Source organism: Mandrillus leucophaeus, unplaced genomic scaffold (assembly GCF_000951045.1).
Source record: "Mandrillus leucophaeus isolate KB7577 unplaced genomic scaffold, Mleu.le_1.0 Scaffold225, whole genome shotgun sequence".
In the NCBI taxonomy this organism is placed as follows: Eukaryota; Metazoa; Chordata; class Mammalia; order Primates; family Cercopithecidae; genus Mandrillus; species Mandrillus leucophaeus.
The window spans coordinates 4283348-4304294 of record NW_012102310.1 but is presented as its reverse complement, the minus strand read 5'-3'; the positions used below and the strand labels follow the sequence as shown (position 1 = coordinate 4304294).

Here is a 20947-nt window from a genome sequence, read left to right as displayed (position 1 = left end):
TGTCTAAGAAAGGTTAGTCAACATTCTTAGATATTGAGATGGCATATATATATATATATATAAAAAAAATATGTATACACATGAATATTATATACAAAAATACTTAAAGCTCTGCTTTCTTTTGGGAAAGTATAAGTATATATACTTTTTTTTTCCCCCAAAAAAGCAAAGCCTAACTTAAGTATTTTTGACTCATTTTGTAAAATCAAATATCAAATAGCAATTTTAGAGTGAAAACTTCAGTTTCATCATGGGAATTAATAGGCCTGTTCTAAAACCTCATTTCATCATATAGGGGGTATAAAGTTCATAGCTTCAGATTGGTCACAGCAGACTTTAGGCTGAGAGGATTCCCAGGTGATGGACTTAACTGAGTTTCTCTGAAGGTCTGACTCTCTCCGTGATCTCCCTGCAGACCCCAAGAGGCCAGGGAATCCTAGGGACCTGGAGATTCTAAATGACTGAGTGGTCAGCCATCCCTTGGGTAATTACAGCTGTATGTCAGGAACTAAAGAGTGACTGGGAAAGGAGTTGTTTTAGGAATTTGGAGAAGCTACGGGTTCCTTGCTTTTCTAGTATTGGTCCACTGAAATGTTTGCAGAGAAAAATGCTGGTGCCAGGCAGGCATTGCATAATCAGATACAATTGATTATTATGAAGCTTAAATGCACTAAACATATTGAACTTCCCTTTTTAAGTCATGGAAAAATACTGGGCTAAACTATTAAAACTGGGGATAAACAATGTGAGGACTAGCATAAAATGTGAGTCATTTAAAAAATGGATTTAATATCAGGCTTTGTGAATTATATTTGATGTTTCACCAATTATGCTCTCATATCTTTAGGAGAAACAATGAACTGTCTGTGATATGAAGAAACAATCAAGGAAAAAGTACCATTTTATTTCTGTGTAATAGCTACGTAACCTATGCAGAAAACACAAAATGATTGTGGAAAAATATGAGAAATAAAATAATTTTTCATTGTCCTTTTAAAGCAGTAGTTTATGAGTGTGTGTGGCCTTTTGTAGCTTTTAGAAAGAGTTCCTGTGTGCATGTGCGTTTGTTTGTGTCCAGGGTTGCTGTTTCTAGATCCAGTATACAAATTTCTCTCTCTCCTTTCAAATAACACCCAGAAGACCTGTACACTTTTTAACAAAGTGGTGCAATGCCCTTGGCCCTATTTTACCAGCTCTCAACAGCTAGAGGCCTACACCCCCCTTTGTAAAGAGTATTTCTCAGTAAGTTATTATATGAGCAGCAACTGGCGAGTACAGCTTGTGATGTTAGAAATGCTAATAATTGCCTTACCTCTTCCTTCTCAGCACTTTGCAGGTCACGCCATTCCTCAGTTACATGGCCAAAATCCACTGTGTTCATAGGGACTTTAAATTCTCCAATGATGTCATGCTTAGAGAAACGATCAAAATCATATACAGCCATCACCAGGGTTTTGCCACCCAATTCCGAGTATGGCACCTAAATAAAAAGCGATGAGGATAAAATATCCAGTCACAAAAATGCTTAAAACGTGTTACTTGTTCATGGTGCTTAATTTAATATTTATGTTGCATAAACAGAACAGGGATATAATTTTGTTTTTGGTTATTTTTAAAATTGAGACTTTTGACAAACTGCTTGAGGCTAAAATTACTTGAGAGAAAATGGGAATTTTTAGTGATTTATTGCTTTATCTCAAAGTTCTAGAAGCTGTTAGCATTATTAATAATGGATCCTGCTATTAGTCATGCTATGAATCCTTAAGATTAATAAAAGAATAAACAAGCCAATTGCATCTGACTATAAATAAGTTTTTCTTGTAGAATATTGTGTTGTTATTGTTGTTATAAGTTATATTGTCAGGGTGTAACTTACTGAGGGGCAAATAACTTTTTTCAAATGTTCCATTAACTCTTTCAAGGCATTTAAATGCCACAGTTCAATGGAGCAATGATTTATTAAAGACTATGCAAGGAGTCTGAAAGGATTGAAATGATATTCACAAGTGCCTCACATACTCCTTAAAATAATTTGTTGATTGACAAGAACTGACTAGGAAATTGATGTTTTGAATATCAGAGGTGCATTATAATATGGGTTTTGAAGTTCATTCTTGGGTATGACATGTTTTAGGATGAGTGGTGGCAAAAGGCCAAGAACTGATGAATTCTCCAGCTGTTCAAATATATCTGGGACAGATGCTATGGGTTGGGATGTTTATTAGTGACATTTTTAATATTCAGTGAAAGCAGTGCAATCCAAGTAAGCTACACTTCAGTAACTGGGTAGAAATACCTAATTAAGAAATTGTTTAGACTTGTCTTAAAGGTTTGATCAATTTTCATACACTTCCTATTATTTTATCAGTGTAAATGGTTGTCTTATGCTTCAGCAAACATTTCTCAATTAACTCTGTATATTAAGGAGGGAAGAAAGGGAAGAATATTAGGCCATCTACATACAAGAAATTTTAGTTTTCCAAAGAGTTTTTCTTTTCTGTCATTTATGTATCATCTGTTTGGAATTGGATTATTTTATTAAGATGTTATGATTAAAAAGTAAGCATCATACTTTTTCCATTTTAGAAGGAATGGAAAACAAACCCTTCCAAAGGACTGACTCTCAAAGAAAGAAACAAAATATTTTAGAGTAGGGATTAAACCCTTGAAAATTTTATTGTATATCTAAAATCTCTCTAGACTTTCTAATGATTGTACTCAAAGAGCCAACAGTCAAAAATCTGGGCTTGGGGTCAGACAGACCTTGTACCAGATTTGGACTTTCCAACTAAAGGGCCTGGGGCACATGATTAAACATCAGTTTATTCATCTATTAAATTGTGATAATGCTGTAATAATGGCTGCTTCATAGGGCTGTTTTGGGGATGAATGAATATATGTAAAACACCTAGCACAGAAGAAGCCCTTGAAAATATTTATTGTTTGAATGATTACTAGCTCCTTCAGATAACTGTTTGGAGGAAAAGAAGAAGAATTTAGTTTCAAGCATGTTGAGTTCCTGTTCAGTGTTTAAATCCATTGTAAAGCCAGCCCTCTTTAAAGTCTTTTATACTTCCATTCCTATATCATATTGCCTCTTGGCATTTCAAGATGAGTAATCTACAATGTCTAACCAGCTCTCTAGAAAAATTGAAGTATTTTTAAATATAGCAGAATATATTATACTGTGGATTATGTACAGTTTGATCAACCTGTCTGAAATAAAATGAAACTTGATAAAAATGTATAGAGAATTCAAAAATTTCAATAATTATACTTGGTTTTATAGAAATTACTAATAAAATTATTAGCATTTTTTAAAAAGAAATAATAATGTAGGTAATGCAATATAAAACTAAGCCCCAATACATTAGCTGATATAATTTAAGAATTTCCTCACTAAGTTTTGGTCAGAAACTGCTGACCTAAGTTAAGGTTAATAAATAGATGAATAAAACAACTGTGATTACTATTACAATATTTTTAAAATTTTATTTCCACTTTATGTTTTGTGGTATGTTGACTATAGTGATTAAGCTTCATGAGCAAATACTCTTCATGAGCTGAGTATTTCCAGAATGTCTTTACTGCTACTTTAAATTCACTGTCTAGGTACAGAAAAACCAGATTTTAAATAAGATTACTGACAATCCATGAGGGACCTTTGTCTTGAAAACTCAGAAATTTTAGAGTGAATAGAGAGACACTTCCCCTTTACATAATTGAAAACAAGGTTTGAGAAAATGACTCATGCCCTCATTTTCAATTTATTTCATCCCAGAATGTTTGCTAACACAAGGCACATGCTAAGCCTGGCTGATGGACGCGGTGATTTTGAATTAGCCTGCTGGCATATGCACAGACATTTCATTTTTCACAAACATATTGTTCTGAGTAATGCATTAGAAAGTTTTTTTTCGCATGTTAAAGATATCCACCAAAAGAATTGTTTGTATGAGCGATTTCAAGCCAAGATCCACAAAGATCCTGGAGATCTGCAGGGCATGTTTTCCTGATGAGATATTACATGGCTGGAATCTCTGTTATTGTTTGTCAACTGAGGTGCCTCAACAAGATGAAGAACATCAGGGCAGAACCTAGAGTAAAGGAAAAAGGCTAGAAATGCAAAAAAACAGTGTGTTCATATTCCTTTTATTGATTAGTTAAGAAGAATGACTTTAATGTGCTCAAACTGCCCTTCTACACACAGAATTTTGTTACAAGAGTCATGTCTATTTGTACCATTTAAGCATTGGGACATAGCTTGCTTAATCCTGGGATTGCAACAGATGTACCTATTTTCACGAACTTTGAAATTTAGAAAAATAATGATTTCATTCTTTTGGCTTTATGTTAGGTAGGGATCTCACTTTTTAGATGTGACTATGACATCCTAGTCATGTTCTAGTCAATTCCATTCCGAAATGACTGAACTGAATCGTACTCTGAGCACACTGAAAGGCAATATTGAATCTTGACTGTAGTGAAGATACGAATTTTGCATGTTCTTACTGGAATTATTGTGAGTCCCTGAACAAGCATTCATGTGCATGTCTATGTATGTGACAGGATGAGATCAGTCTTTTAACTAAAACAACAAAGGAAAGGTTATAAATAAATATTAAAAAATACCTTGAAAGTAAATTGCTCATTGAAGACAGGATTAAGGGTTTTTCGGTGGACTTTTGTCTCAAATTTCTTCTTCTTATCAGGTAGCAGAAACACTTTCACATAAGGATCAGATGTGCCCCCCATGTCCAAGGCGGGCAGTTCGGCAGCCTGAATGATCCCTACCAGCAGCTGAAATAAATGAGAGGATACAGCAAACATAAATATTAGTGGACGTTTTGGAAAAGATCGATTTGTTCACAATGCAGCATATTGGAATTTCTCCCTCTTCCTATTTCGTTTTAATAAACTCTTATTCACTTATGAATCTGAATACAGAAGGCAAATGAAGTGAGCTATGTAGACTTCGGAAACCCAATTATGACAGATGCAGGCTCTGGGAAGCCTGGTTTTAAGCACAAAGGAGGCTTTTTAAAAGGTTGCTGGTTGCAGTTAAATATGGAGTTCATTTTTGCAAAAGAGTTGTAATCAAATAACTTTCCAGGTGCTAAAAACCCTTGTGCATTGTTTTTCTTTCCAGAGCATGATTTGTAAGTGAAAATACATTGTTAAGCAATCGCAAGTTTGTAATTATAAAGTGGGAAGCTTTTATTCTTTATCAAAGCCTCAGACCAGCTGAGTAGAAATTTCTTAAAAATTGGGTAGCATTTTGAGATAAAAAATAAGATCTTCTAGTTTCTATTATATTTGACCTTCACTTGGGCGCTGGCTACATTTATTTTAACTTACAGTAGAATGATTATTATCTGTGAGATTCTGTGTTTAAATATAGGACATGGAGTCAAAGAAATGTAATTTCAGCTTCATAGGGAGGAAGGGAGATTGGAGGTGAGGTTTTTTAATGTTGAGTAACTATGTTTTTTATTTTTTCCAAGCACCACAGAACTATCTACATTTCTTTAAGTCTGTTTTCTTACTGATGCGTTCTTAAGCCTCATTATGAATATTAAAGTATTATGGCATTGTTAATATTTTTGCAAAGAAAAAAGAGGTGTGTGTACACCATCATAGATACTCTGTCATTAGAGATTTTGTGTCAACAGACTGATTCAGATCCATACAGGAAACAAAGTAGACTCTTATTGTTATTCAAGGTATATGCTATTTGGTAAATGCAGTAACACCACAGGTTTTTACATCACAGTCTGAGAATTTGAGTTCATGCCTTTTTAACTAGTAGAGTAAAACAGCAATTCACCTCCTTAAAAAAAAAGCATAGCCATTTTAATTGTGACTCACCATGTACTTAAGTGCATTTTGGCTAGGTGGCTCAATTTTTAACATGGACCAATAACCTGAATGATTATGTTGTTTCCATTTTAAGGCTTCAATATCTTTTTTGTGGAATCATGATATGACAGTGGCAATAAGAATGCTAGATTGTAGGTACACAAAACACAGACAGATGGTCAAAAAATAGCTAAAATAGGCATCAGATTATAAAGACATGATTAGTAAAGCAAACAGTCTGTCTGTCTGTTTGCTAAATTTGTATTTGGTATTTACCTTTACGCAGCAATGTGAATAAGTAAGATTCTATTTCCTCATCCTCACTTTTTATAACCAATTTTCTTTTGAGCAGAAAATAACACGAGAGAGATGGCTTCAACTCTTTAGAAGCTAGATGATTTATGATTTAGAGTTTCGGATATTTTGTTAATAAAGAGTGAGGTTACTTTTTCCAACCTTGTTCTGACTTCTGCCTAAGAGATAAATATCACATTTCTCTCTACCATGAAAGTATCTTAATTAAAATATGTTAGGGTTATCTTTTAGTTTTGGTAAGCAAACATACATATTTGATCCAAACTTTATGAAGTTTTTCAGACTTTATCTTCCTGCCTCTTAGGAAATCAAATGAGAATTTGGGAAAAAAATCAATGCGTAATATTTTAAAAATTCATCAGTTTCTCAGAATGAAATAACTTTTTAGATTTGATGTTTGCTGGAAAGGGAACAGTAAATATACTCTTACTATATTTTAGTAAAAATATTTTCAGTGTTATTATTTTCTTAAAAATGCTACTTTATAAAATGATACTTACAGTATTAATAATTAAAGCTAACTTAAAAGCTTCAAAATTATGACTAACCAGGATGAGACACCACTAGATTTCCACTGGAAAATATGAATGGTCAATAAATGATGAGAAAAGTATTGGATGCATATAGAAAGTCGGATTAATTTTTTGGAAAATATGTTATACATTAAGACCAACGTAAGTTGTCCTTGATCTTTCCTAGAATATATCAATAAGAGGTTTTGCTCCTAACCTGACACACAAATTTTAGAAGTGATAGAAATGATCACAAACGTCATATGTAATTAAGTAAAAATGGTAGACTTATAAACCTGAACCTGTAAACCAATAATGTAGTTTTCTAGAACATATTATGTAATAACTAGCCAGGGCTATAATGAAGCTGATCAAAAAATTATTTTTACTATGACAGCATATTTACACATTCTTCATGAGGAACCCTCTGGAAACTTCAGAAAGTGAAGACACTATTTGAACTGTCAATTCCTAAATAAAACACAGAATTTCTGCAACTGCTTAGAGCTCTCACAGCACTACTGACTTTGGATGTTAGTCATCAAAGATGAGCATTGGTGTTTTATTTATTTATTGTTCATTCCTCATCAAACTGGAAATCATTAACACATGCTGCATTACTAGTAACTGTATTTATTTTACATTCATCAGTTCTTCTTTACCCAAAAAGGTAAGTGAAGCAAAATGAACTGGAGAGGTTTAAAACTTTCCTACTTGGAGAAGGGCTATGTCTTACACATTTTTAAATTAAATTACATTAAATTAAATTTTTTTTGAGACGGAGTCTCGCTCTGTCGCCCAGGCTGGACTGCAGTGGTGCGATCTCAGCTCACTGCAAGCTCCGCCTCCCGGGTCCACGCCATTCTCCTGCCTCAGCCTCCGGAGTAGCTGGGACTACAGGCCCCCGCCACCACACCCGGCTAATTTTTTGTATTTTTAGTAGGGATGGGGTTTCACCATGTTAGCCAGGATGGTCTTGATCTCCTGACCTCGTGATCTGCCCACCTCAGCCTCCCAAAGTGCTGGGATTATAGGTGTGAGCCACCGCGCCCAGTCTGTCTTACAGATTTTTAAAAACCTGATCTCTAACTTAGCCTATTCCCCTAATTCTTATCCAGCTTTCACATTTCTGTAACAATTCAGAAGGTAAGGAACATTTTCATCAATGTTGTGGATCCTGGAATGTCTTCGAATGTAAAGTGACTTTTAACAGTTATCTTTCATCAATCTCTATTTTATTGACAGGCAGTCAATAAAAGGTAGCCACTATTATTCATCTAGGTGGCATTTCATGACTTTACGAGAAATTGAAGCAAAAATGCCTGTTTTGTTACCTTCTTAATTCCTTGTCACTTTTTGGGCAATATTCCTAGGCACTAGAAGTAAGTCTCTGGTCTTCTCACTCTTTTAGAATTGCTATCTCATTAGCACTAGGAGTTTCACCTAGTACCATATAAGGCAATCCTGCTTTTAAATTGAAAGGACCGGAGTCAATTTTTCATCTTTGATCCCTTACCAAATCATTCTATCGTTTTTCAAAACTTTGGCTAGAATAGTGGCCGAACTCAAAGGCCCCTAGCCCTGTCTAGTTCTAAATCTGTAGAGTCAAGGGAGGTTGCTGCAGCTCGGGCTGAGGGAGCTGAGAAGGTGAGACTGTGGCTAGAACCTCTCAGAAGCAGACCGACTGCTTCAAGTTAATTTGTATTCTGTCTGCCTGCTGAAAGTGCCACAAGTAGATGTAATCGGTTGAATACTGTGAATTCTAATTACCAGAAGTTAAATTAGCAAGTAGGGGACTGCCTGTTCTTAGAAATTATTTCATCCATAGCGTTGATAATTGCATTTTCTCCTCGCAGCAAACAAAATATTTTAAGAAGTATCTTGCTGCAATTTCTACTTGGTAATTTCAGAAAACATAATGGAATTTGAAGACATTTCTCCACTTCAGACCTGGTTATTTTGGAAATCATAATCCAGTGAATATTGAAGTTTTCCCAGTTTCTCCTCTTCTTTGGGTTCTTCTTTTTCTTCTCCATCAGTCAATCCAGTTTCAGCATCATCATCCTTGAGGGCCTATGTATAGAGAAATGAATCACATGTGAATTTCAGTGAATTTTCATTAAAACTTAAATTGAACTGGGCCTGTAGTTACACTTCCAAGCTGTTCGAAGCAAGCACTAAGATGCTGGAAATCTGTTTGACACACATTCACATTTGCTGCTTACATATTTTTTTAAATTCCTTTTGTGCACGGAATTTTTTCCCCCAATCAGCAAGCAAAATGAAAGCGATGGAAGAAGCCCCTCAGAATATTGCAAGCAAAAAAGGTAACATTGTTGCAAAGAAAGTATCAACTTGGTGTTGTGTTTGGCTCTGATAAAACTGCTGCTTTCAGAGGAAAGATAAACATGCTACTAACCAGGCCAGGTTTCACATTCATGTAGTTTAAAGAGATGCTCAGCATCATATAAAGTATCGCTACATGCAGTGGAATAATTAATATCAAATGCATGGCCTTTTGTTGCCTTGTTTCCTATGAAAAAGATAGTTCAGTAATGATCCTCAGAAAATTTAAATTCCCTGTGTTTCACATCTACATTTATTATGGTATGAAAAAGAGGAAAAAAACATGCCACCAGCAAATCCATGTTTAGAGAAAAGTTCACCCCACTTCCAGTTTCAGTTTACCACTTTATTTTCATAACAGCTCCACCAAAAGCTAGGCTGAATTAAATTGATTTAAGAGTCTATTTGATATCAAAAGATAAAAAGAGTTAGGTTTGCAATTCTGTCAAACACAAATTGGTATAAGAATTCATTTTGTATTTAAGAGCAAAATCAATTGTACTGAACTCTCAAAACTCAGTCTGACCAATTGAATACTCTTTATAACCTAAAACTTAAGTGTGCTATAAATGGAAATATTAGAAAGCTCATTATCTCATAAGTTTCATTCAAATGCTCTTCTTTTTTAAAAAATCTAAAAATATAATATGTTTTTCCAACATGCAAACATTTTGCTAAAAATATCAACATTTATAAATCTTGTAAGTACATGAGTTTTGTTTCTAGGGATGTGCAATTCTTATTGCTTTAAGTAATTAGAACAATTAATTAGAAATCTATACACAGTCATTACTCAAAATTTAAAATAATACAAAATTACATTTTCCTGACTATGTGTGAGGTTGAAAAGATTAAAAACTGTGTATGAACCATTTGTATTTTTTCTTCTGGGGACTGCCTGTACATAGCCTTTGCTAATTTGTCTATGTATCGTTTGCCTTTTTCTTATTGATTTGCAAAGGCTCTTTGTATTTTAATGATTTCAACTTTGTTGTTATGTTATATACAACAATTATTGTCTCCTAGTTTTAGGTTATGGCATTTTTATTGCTATTTTTGTATATGTGTATGCATGCGTGTATTACTGTAGAATCTCACAGAAATCAAAATGGACATACCAGTGGTAGATTGTTTTATATCTCTGACAAAGTAAAGGAATCTTAACTCTTGTTAGCTCTCAAATTGAATCTATGAATTCTCATAGAACTCAAATGCAAGAATTATAACCAGGTTGTAGATAGGCATCAGTCATCAGACCGCAGTTCCTCCTCTCTGCTACCCCCGCATCCAAGACTACATGGTCTTTTTTCTTTGCTGTGTTCAGCATTCTCAGGAAGGAGATTCTCTGTTCAATCCACCCTCTTACTCAGGGACCTTCAGTGATGCTTCAAAATGGCACCCTCAGTCCTTGAATGTACAAGATTTTCTAATTTGGCTTCACCCAGTTAACTCCAATTTGATTCTAAAAAACTGAGACTCGGCTGTATCACAGGTTAATAGAACTCATTCAGGTGGGAAGGTCATATAAACAGAATTGAGCTGTTGTCAGAGATGCCTCTGCTTTTTTTGCTGGAAATTTCTTAGGAACCGACAGTGAGTTTTGAAAATTGAAAATTGCCGTCATGATATACATCTGTGTAGAAACATTATCAAATTTGGTTAGCTACAAACCACTTAATTTGGAAAGTTTAATCTATGCTTGGGTGCTTCTTTGAATGTTAAAATGTTGAATTACTAATAGGGCTAAAGACAGGAAACAACATGAAAATATTTTAAAATTTATATTAATTGTTTAACTTGTGAACAAGAGGCTTGGTCACTAAAGGTAACATGTGATAGTAAAGTGACCAAAAAAAAAAAAAAAAAAAAAAAAAAGACTGCTGAGTTTAGTTAGAGAACTTTAGGCAGTGGAATCCCTTTGCCCTTTCAAAACCCTAGCTGTGTATAAGTCTTTAACACTGTCGTAGATGTGCTCAGGAAATTGCAGCTTAGGTAATTTGCCTCCCTATAAGATTTTTGGTTTTGTAAAAATAATAGCAAACTATTTAACATCTATTTCTGTTTGATAAATCTGCATGTCAGTCTATTATTATAATAAAAAATTCATCGATTAAAATACCTTTTCAAAAGTCTCTTTCAGAACTGAATTTATGTATCATGTTTCAGCCCAATGCAATTTGAAATAGCTGATATATTGAATCTCCTTCTCCCTAAGTGGCTTTTACCTGAATAGAAGGCAGGACCATCTCTGCAATTATTCTGCATGAAATAGGGCTAAATTTTTGATAATTTCTCAGTGCCACTGTTCATCACTGAAGTGATTAAGTCTATTCCTGTCCCAAAGGCTGAGCTTAAGCAAGACATTTTCTGTACCATCACATTAAATTCAGACCTATTAAATCAGTAGCTATTATAATATCTCAAGAGCACTATTTTCCCCTCCATGGAACAAAATTCGGAAGAAAAAGCTTGTAAACCTAGCAGTTCTGAGGTTTGATAAATTGCAGTAGAAAAAGCTGGGTTGGGAATATCAGACCTTATTTTAAATTTTAAAGATGAAGTGCACATGCTTATGGTTTGCTTTGACATTCAACAGGTGCTGTGTTCGCAACCATCAGAAGGAGCATTTGTTCATTCTCAGTGACATTGTTCAGATTTGGATTTAATAAGGCACACTGGAAAAGTAGTGCAAGGGACTGAATTTCTTTCTGTGTCCATCAACTTAAAACTTGAGCTTTCTAATACTGTTATATTTAATCCGTTAGCGTGTTTAAAATGAGAACACCTTATCTTTAAAGAAATCAATTTAGTTCAGCCTCTTGATGTGTGTCAGAATGATATACCCTCAGCTGTGGAGCCCCAGGTGCCAGGCCACTAAATGTATCTGAGCGTTGACTAGGGATGTCTAAGTAGCAGAGGAAACCTACCGCAAGGGACAGTCCAGAACAGTCATGAGACACAACACAGATAAGGACATAGAAGGAAGAAATAAAAATTAAAATATCCACACACATTAGTGAAAACCATGGAGAAATGACCTTTCCAGACCTGTGGCTTTACAAGTGAATATTTTCCTTCTGTCTGGTTAGTGTTCTCTAGTTTTAACGCATACAAAAGAACACGTAAATATGTATTTTATGCAACATAAATGTCTATACTTTTTGTAATCATTGCAGAATATTTAAAAAATCTTCTTTGGTTTCAAAACCTTACTATAGAGACATGTAGCCATGAATATTGAAATTTGAATTTCTGTGAGTTTGATATGAATTGAAATGGTAAAAATGTATTGATTGTCCTAGAGCATTTATATCCTGTATCTAGAGCCTATATATATATATCTTAAGATTAAGAAATTATATCTAAAATGCCTCTCACATCTGTCTTGTTTTTAAACGAGAGAGGCATAAGCCATCTTTATTTTCTTCCCATGTTCACTTCAACATTCTGCTGAAGATATTTTGAAAATGTAATTATTTAATAATAATTTTAATTTGTATTCATGCTGTTTTGATTTTTGGGTGATCTGGCGATCATCATGTGATAAAACATTCTCTTAAAATCTGCACATTCTGTTTTGCTTTTTCAGCCTTCCTCTTCATAAACTGATGGAACCCATGATTAGCTACTTTTGTCTGCTTCAAAAAGTAGCATAAGCTACAGTTATATAAACGTTTATCACTGGAGTGTATATTCATCTGTCCAAATTATATCTTATTCTGTGCATTTAATTGCTCATAACTTAGTAAAATTGAGACCTAGCTAATGTCCTATGTAGACAAAGTGATCTACTTAAAATGACTGAAAACATCTTTTTGAGTGGTTGACATTCTAAATAATTTGCAATAACAGATTATTATAAACTATCACTGACTTCTTAATATTTCTTTGTTTGAATCATTTTCTCTGTCTCTCCCCATCCAAAAATAGATCATCAATGAAAAATTAACCCCCATTAATTCTCTATATTTGAGATCTTGGTCATTTATCCAGGTCATAACAGGGGTAATAAACACCACCACTATGCCATAAATTATAATCTTACATCATACAGAACAAATCCCACAAATATTATAGATTTATTGTCCTAGGAAGAAATGTTATAGTTATCACTTAACATTATTCAGTAATTTTAATTAATTCTAGAACACAGTGAAACCGCATTCAAATTTTATGATAATTATGAAAATGATAGTAATCTATTGTCAAATTATTGTTTTCGTAATATTGATAAAATTAACATACATATTATTCAGTCCATGTCCATCTAGGAGGTTATTTCCACACGTAATCTCCCAATAAGTTGTTTAAATAAATCTTTATCAAGTCCTACTTGCTATGAAAAGTGTGGAAATAAAGACATGATTTGAAATTTTAGTTTCTACTTAACTGAAGAGAAAAATCTTTATTAGACACTTGTAGTTGGACGTTTATGCATTGGCTTTTGTGACTAGAAAAATCAAACTCTTGCTACTCCGGGCTCAGTCCCAAACTCTCTGAGTATGAGTACAGGCATTCCATCCATTCCATAGCTCCAAAATCAAACAAAAATGCAGGAAGTAAAAAATGAGCCTTTGTGAAATTATTATCAATAGATACTGTAGTGTCTTTGAGGAAAAAGAGTTTAAAACTCAAGCTGGGAAGGGGAGTTAGTGTCCTGAATGTGTAATGAACTAGGAAACAACGCAAATGTGCTTAAAATGCCTGTTGTAACACTTGATTAAATTGTTCTTAAGGAAATTCAAGTTTAAGAGTTTGATTAATAGTAATTAATAGTATAAGAGGAATTTATAAAACTGCCTATGTATTTTGTTATTTGGGAATAAATAAAACTTTTGTATTTCATGGAAAACACTGATAATTGAAATGTTATTTCTATAAAAAATCTGTATATATACATTTTAATTTTAAAATATGAATTAAATATTCTTAAGAGATATTCAATATGAACATTATTTAAAAAATGAAGGGGCATTTAAAAATTATTAATAATAGTAAACGTTATCTTGAACCAAGTTGTCCAATTAATTTAGCCAAAAACAGATAGCAACAGAAAGAACAGTCCAAATAGCTTTTTTGGGCTTGGAAACATAACCCAGCCAGATGGATTTTATAACCAGTGTTATGGTTGTAATTGTCCTTATTAAATTGAAATGAGAATTTTGTCTTTTAAGAAATAAGAAAGAAAACTTTTTTATAAGGCAAAAATTCTGTCCTGTCTTGTTCTTTAGAACTGGCTCATATTTCTCTCCCTTCTCCCATATAACTCATTATTCTTGAGAACTAATTTTTCAACTGGATGGACATGTAGGAAAAGCAGCTTCCATCAAGTTTGATGAACAGCTGTAAAACTCAGTTATTTAACAGCAATTATGAACAGTAGAAATTAGAAAGATCCCCTGCCCAACTGCAAAAACACCCAGGACTTTTTATTTGATTTTTCTAACTCTGAACACAATGAAGACTGGTTAAACAGATGTAATAAAAATATTCAGGCATCATTCTCATATGCCAAACCCATCAAGATGGACCTGATGATCATGGATTCCCTTTTCTGTTCTATATGCTCAGGAGATTGGAAAATCCTGCCAAATGCCTCCATTATGCTTTGGGATCTTGAACAATGACTGAAAAGTTTGCAAAGCATCTCAAAAACAATATGGGTCCAGAAGTTGTTTATTTCTATAATTATATGGCATAAAATAATAAACCGTTTGTTTATCGTTTTTAAACAAAATAATCTAAGAAGAAATGTGGAAAGAATACATTACCTGATCTTTCATTGTCTTCCCTAAGTCTTTTACATCTTTCATGTTAATGGCATTCTTTCCTCCTTTTTCCTTTCCCTTCTTCTTGTTTTTCTTTTTGAACAAACATTTCTTACAGATACAAAAGCAGCAGGTCAGGACTAAAAGGACTGCGACTATGGCTATTGCGATTAAGGCCCACGGTGGCACTGAAAGAAAGAAACACACAGAGAGCACTAGTCATACAACACTTAGATGTGCAAAACCTTTTAACTCATGGGCTATAAAGATATTCATTTTTTCATTTGCATTTTTGAGCACCCATTATGCTGCAGGTACACCATTCCTCAGTACTTTATCCACGTTGTTGTCTCCACTGAGTGTATTGTTTCCTTTCTTTCCCACTTTGCCCTTCCAGATATATCAAATGTCATCTCCTTCCTATTACTTTTCTTGACTCTCCAAGCTAGATTTCTAGAAACGCATCTCTTCACTCATTCAGAGCCAAGCTTTGGAGTTCGGCCATTGAGTTTAAATCCTGGCTCCACTATTTACTAGCTGTGTGATCTTGGGCAAGTCATCTAACCTCTCTCTGCCTCACTTTCCTCATCTCTAAAGTGGAAGTAAATTGGTAGGTACCCCATAGATCTTTCTGAGTATTAAATAATAAGATGCAGTGCCTGGCACATGGCAAAAGCTTAATAAATCGCAGCTGCTATTACTCATCTCTAAAATACTAGCATGTTCTGGCATGGTGGGGGACAGATATTAGTCATATATGTAGAACAACAAATGTAAAATCATAACAATAGTGAAGGTTAAGAAGTACTTGGTGATTTGAAAATCCATCATGGGGAAATGCATGCACTGAGGTTCTCTAGATGTGGGTGATGCTCATGCGTTTGGTGGCTCTTGACCCAGGTTTAGATTTTTTTTTTTTTTTTTTTTTTGAGACAGAGTCTTGCTCTGTTGCCAGGCTGGAGTGCAGTGGCGTAATCTTGGCTCACTGCAACCTCTGCCTCCTGGGTTCAGGCGATTCCCCTGCCTCAGTGTTCTGAGTAGCTGGAACTTCAGGCATATGCCACCATGTCCAGTTAATTTATATATATATTTTTAGTAGAGACGTGGTTTCACCATGTTGACCAGGAAGGTCTCGATCTCTTGACCTTGTGATCCGCCTGACTTGGCCTCCCAAAGTGCTGGGATTACAGGCATGAACCACGGCACCAGACCAAAGTTAGCTATCATTTCTTTACAGTCAAGGCATTGTGGGTAAGGTAAAGAGCTCAGGACATGTGAAAAAACATAAACTACTCACATAAACAAATACGTGAAAAGCAAGATGAGTACCCTGAGGGGAGTTTAGTGAAAAGGCAAAGGGAATGAGAGGAGGAAGGATGATTTTTAGATAAGAGGAGAGGCTTAGGTTTACAGGCTGTTTAAAATAATAGAACATATATACATAAATATACTCAAATAAAGATTTAGTTTTCTATTACAGTTGTCCCTCTGCTTAGAGTTGGTATATTTTCTTATTTGGTATGCCTTACATCATGTGCTTATAAAAAATAAGGTGATGTGGAAACATTTATGATTTCGGTTAGGTTGAAAGGGAAGGACTCATAAAACAAATCACAGCTATTGAGATTAATCAGAAGTAATTTTATTTGTCTGTTGTAATAAAAAACGATACTGGGCACTGAAATGATAAGAGAAAGCCAAATAAACATTACTAGAACCAATGATTGCTGAACACCAGTCAGGAGTACTTTGATAAAGTAAAAACACTTAAAAATTAACCTCTCTTCAAAATTGAGAAAATCTACTCTCTTTGCTTTTCCTCTGCATTTAGTCTTATTGTGCAGAATACTTACTATGCATATTATTCCAGCTTATAACTGGATACTAGATGTTAACCTAAGGACATAAAACTACAACTTTTGAAATTGTGTTTTCTACCAAAGAAATACTTATATGAAAGTTACAGATAAACCCACACCCAAAGATGTTTTTTTCCAGTTCTCTAAACTTATTAAGCAATGTAAAGATTAAAAAAGTAAATTATTTTATGTAACCAATGATGTCATTCATAATACTTCATTTAAAAGCATCCATCTCCCTTGATCTAGCTAAAATCCTGTCATGCATGAACAAGAGAGTGTACGTATCCATTGCAGGAAAGATGGCATTCATAATGACCCTTCATTTTGAACCTCGTAAATTATTCTCCCAGTTGGACTTGTGTGGTGATAATCACTCAGAGAGCTACATAAAAGTCTCTTAAATTATACAAGACAAGACAAAGATGACTTGACAAGTTCACAAAAAGAAAACAGTGAAAGCAAAGGAACATTATTTAATCAAAGGGAGTTAAAGAGCTAGGAACATGAGATTACAAGAAGAAATGTGAAATAATGCAACTTGAAGGGAATTTATAACCACTGGACAACTTTTATTTTATGGCTTTTATTTCTTAAAGCACTGCTGTCTTTTAGACTTGCCTTCAGTTTGGATAACTTTAAGTTGGAATATGCTATATTAAATATAATTAACAGAATTTTCTTCACAATGTATTGGCACCTTTAGATAGATAAAATAAAAAATGCTTAAAGTTATCATTTTGTATAGCTATAGGATAGCTTGACTCATTAGTCATATATCATGTAAAGAAACAGCCATTTTTAGTAAATAGAGTACCGGGATGCTCATGTTAAAATTTTATTTCATTGCATAGAGTAACCAAATATTTAAAATTTGTCAAGTTTACTAAGAAACAACACCCACAGTATTATTCATCTGCAGTATTTCTAGAAACGTGTCTCAGTATTGGTCAGCAAATCTTCTGGAATATATTTTGGATCAGGCGAAAAGTTTATGGAAGACCTACCTACCTGTTATGGCCCAGCAATTGGGCTACAGTTATAGATACATTATCTTATTTAGTCTTTGCAGCAGTTTTGTTCAGTATCACTTCAGTTTTATAGAGGAAAAACTCTATAGGTTGAATAGTTTGAGAAATTCAAATTTATCTTTAGGTTGTTAGGTTAAAAATGTGATTATTAAAAATGTATACAGAGAAAAAAATTTGTATCTAGGTTTAAAGTCTCTTTAATAGAACATGTTCAATTAAAAAATTCAGTGAAGCAAATAACAGCATAAAATGCAGTGATTTTTTAAATATAAAATAAGAGTTTCAGTCAAAAAAATAGTCTCATCAAAATACTGCTACAGGCAGAAAACTATCAGTTTATTGTTATTGCTACCCAACTATCATTACGTGGAAGTTTATAATAAGAATTTTAACATTCAACTTAAAGGCCTTTCAGCAGAAAATAATCGACTAGTATAAAAACTCTGTTAAAAATATTATTTTCATTTTCTGGTTGATGAATCAATCTCACATATATTATTTGACCCGAAGGTAAATTGATACGTAATAATTTAAAACTGCTTCTGATGTTTTAATTTATACCTCGTGGTAGACATGATAATGGCCCCTCCAAGATGTCCACATCTTATTTTCTGGAAGCTGTGAATATGTTACCCTGCCTGGTAAGAGGGACTTTGCAAGTGTGATTAGATTAAGGATCTTGAGATGGGGAAATTATCCTGAATTATCTGAGTGTAGACTCAATGCAATTACCAGAGTTTTTTATAAGTGAAAGAGGCAGGCAGAACTGTCAAGAGTCCGAGAGAGAGAGATTTGAAAAGTCTCTGTTGCTGGGTTTGTAGATGAAGAAAGGGACCATGAGCCAAGGAATGCAGGTGCCTGTTGAAGCTGGAAAAGGCAGGAAAATGGATTCTCCCCTACACCTTCAAGAAAGAACTGGCCCTGCAGACACCTTGATTTTAGCTCAGTGAAACCAATTTCAGATTTCTGACCTCCAGAATGGGAAAATAATAAATGTGTGTTGCTTTTATGCCAGTAAACTTGGAATAATTCATTATAGCAACAATAGGAATTCAAATGATACAAAGAAGACCTCAAGAGATTTGTAATATATGCTGTATATAGGTAACTATATGTTAGTAATATTCATGTGGGCTATTCCTGTGTTTTCTGCTATCTTTTCTTCCTTATTTATTTATCTTAGTAGCTCTAGGGGTTTGGTTAAATGGATGAATTGTACAGTGGTAACGTTCGGGCTTTCAGTGAACCCATCACCTGGATGGTGTACATTGTATCCAATAGGTAATATTCAATCTCTCATTCCCTTCCCACTTTTGAGTTCATTATACCACTCTATATGCCCTTGCATACCCATAGCTTAGCTTTCACTTATAAGTGAGAACATGCAGTTTTTGGTTTTCTGTTTCTGAGTTACTTCACTTAGGATAATGGCCTCCAATTCTAACCAAGTTGCTGCAAAAGACATTATTTTGTTCTCTTATCATAACTGAGTAGTATTCTATGATCTATCTATATCTATCTATATCTCTATATCTCTATCTGAAATTTTCTTTATCCACTCATCCATTGATGGACACTTGGGTTGATTCCATAACTCTGCGTTTGTGAATTGTGCTATAATAAACATGTGAGTGCAGGTGTCTTTTTGATGTAATGGCTTCTTTTTCTTTGGGTAGATACCCAGTAATGGGATTGCTGGATCAAATGGTAGAACTGTCTTTAGTTGTTTGAGAACTCTCCATACTGTTCTGCATAGAAGCTGTACTAATTTACCTAACACATCAACAGTGAGTAAGAGTTCCCTTTTCACAGCATCCATGCCAATGTCTATTGTTTTTTGACTTTTTATTAATGGCCATTCTGATTGTAAGGTGACATCTCATTTTGGTTTTAATTTGCATTTCTCTGGTGATTAGTGATGTGGAGCATTTTTTTCATATGTTTTTTGGCCATTTGTGTGGCTCTTTTGAAAAATATCTCTTCACATTTTCCCACTTTTATGGGATTTATTTTTCCTTGTTGATTTGAGGTCCCTGTGGATTTTGTTGGATGTATAGTTCGTGAATATTTTCTCCCATTCTATAGGTTGTCTGTTTACTCTGTTGATTATTTATTTAGCTGTACAGAAGTATTTTAGTTTAATTAAGTACTATTTATTTATTTTTGTTTTTATTACATTTGCTTTTAGGGTCTTGGTCATAAATTTTTTACCGAGGCCAATGTTGAGAAGAGTTTTTTCCCTAGGTTTTCTTTCAGAATCCTTATGGTTTCAGGTCTTACATTTAAGTCTTTAATCCATATTGTGTTAATTTTTTTGTATATGGTCAGAGATAGGGATCCAGTTTTATCCTTCTGTATTTGGCTATCTAATTTTCCCAGCACCATTTGTTGAATGGGCTATCCATTCCCCAGTGTATGTTTTTGTCTGCTTTGTTGAAGATCAGTTGGCTGTAGATATGTGGCTTAATTTCTGGGTTTATTTCTGGGTATACCCTGTTCCATTGGTCTATATGTCTACTTTCATATTACTTTTATTTTACAACCATGCTGTTTTGGTTGCTATAGCCTTGTAGTGTAATTTTAAGTCAGGTAATGTGATATTGCCAGATTTGTTATTTTTGTTTAGGATTGCTTAGGCTATTCAGGCTCTTTTTTGGTTCCATATGAATTTTAGTGTTTTTTTCCTAATTCCGTGAAAAATGATGTTGATACTTTGATAGTAATTATACTGAGCCTAAGATTGCTTTGGATAGTATGGTAATTGTCACAATATTGATTCTTTTAGTCCATGAACATGGGATGCTTTTCCATTTGTTTGTGTCATCTATGATTTCTTTTATCAGTGTTTTGTAGTTTTGCTTGTAGAGATGTTTCACCTCCTTAGTTAAGCATATTTTTTAGGTATTTTATGTTTTTTGCAGCTATTATAAATGGGATTGAGTTCTTGTTTTGATTATCAGCTTGATCATTATTGGCATATAGCAGTGATACTGATTTATGTACCTTGATTTTGTACACTGAGACTTTATTGAATTCATTTATCAAATATAGGAGTCTTTGGGGTTTTCTATGTATACATTTATATCAACAGCCAACAGAGACAGTTTGACATCCTCTTTTCCAATGTGGATGCTCTTTATTTCTTTATTTTGCCTGATTGTTCTGGCAAAGACCTCCAGTACCATGTTGAATGGAAGTGGTAAAACTCGGCGCCCTTGTCTTGTTCTAGTTCTTAGGGTGAACACTTTCAACTTTGC

General features: G+C 34.1%; 1 protein-coding gene across 2 annotated transcripts in view; it reads right to left on the bottom strand.

The window, feature by feature from the left end:
- SYT1 (synaptotagmin I) overlaps positions 1 to 20947 on the bottom strand; it is a 503705-nt gene that overhangs the window by 159515 nt on the left and 323243 nt on the right. For both annotated transcript variants that reach the window (XM_011981396.1, XM_011981395.1), the window contains 4 exons: positions 14804 to 14988; positions 8637 to 8759; positions 4633 to 4800; positions 1313 to 1480 (listed from right to left, as the gene is read on the bottom strand). In XM_011981396.1, the coding sequence (XP_011836786.1) occupies positions 1313 to 1480; positions 4633 to 4800; positions 8637 to 8759; positions 14804 to 14988 (644 nt within the window). The remainder of the gene's footprint in view (positions 1 to 1312; positions 1481 to 4632; positions 4801 to 8636; positions 8760 to 14803; positions 14989 to 20947) is intronic.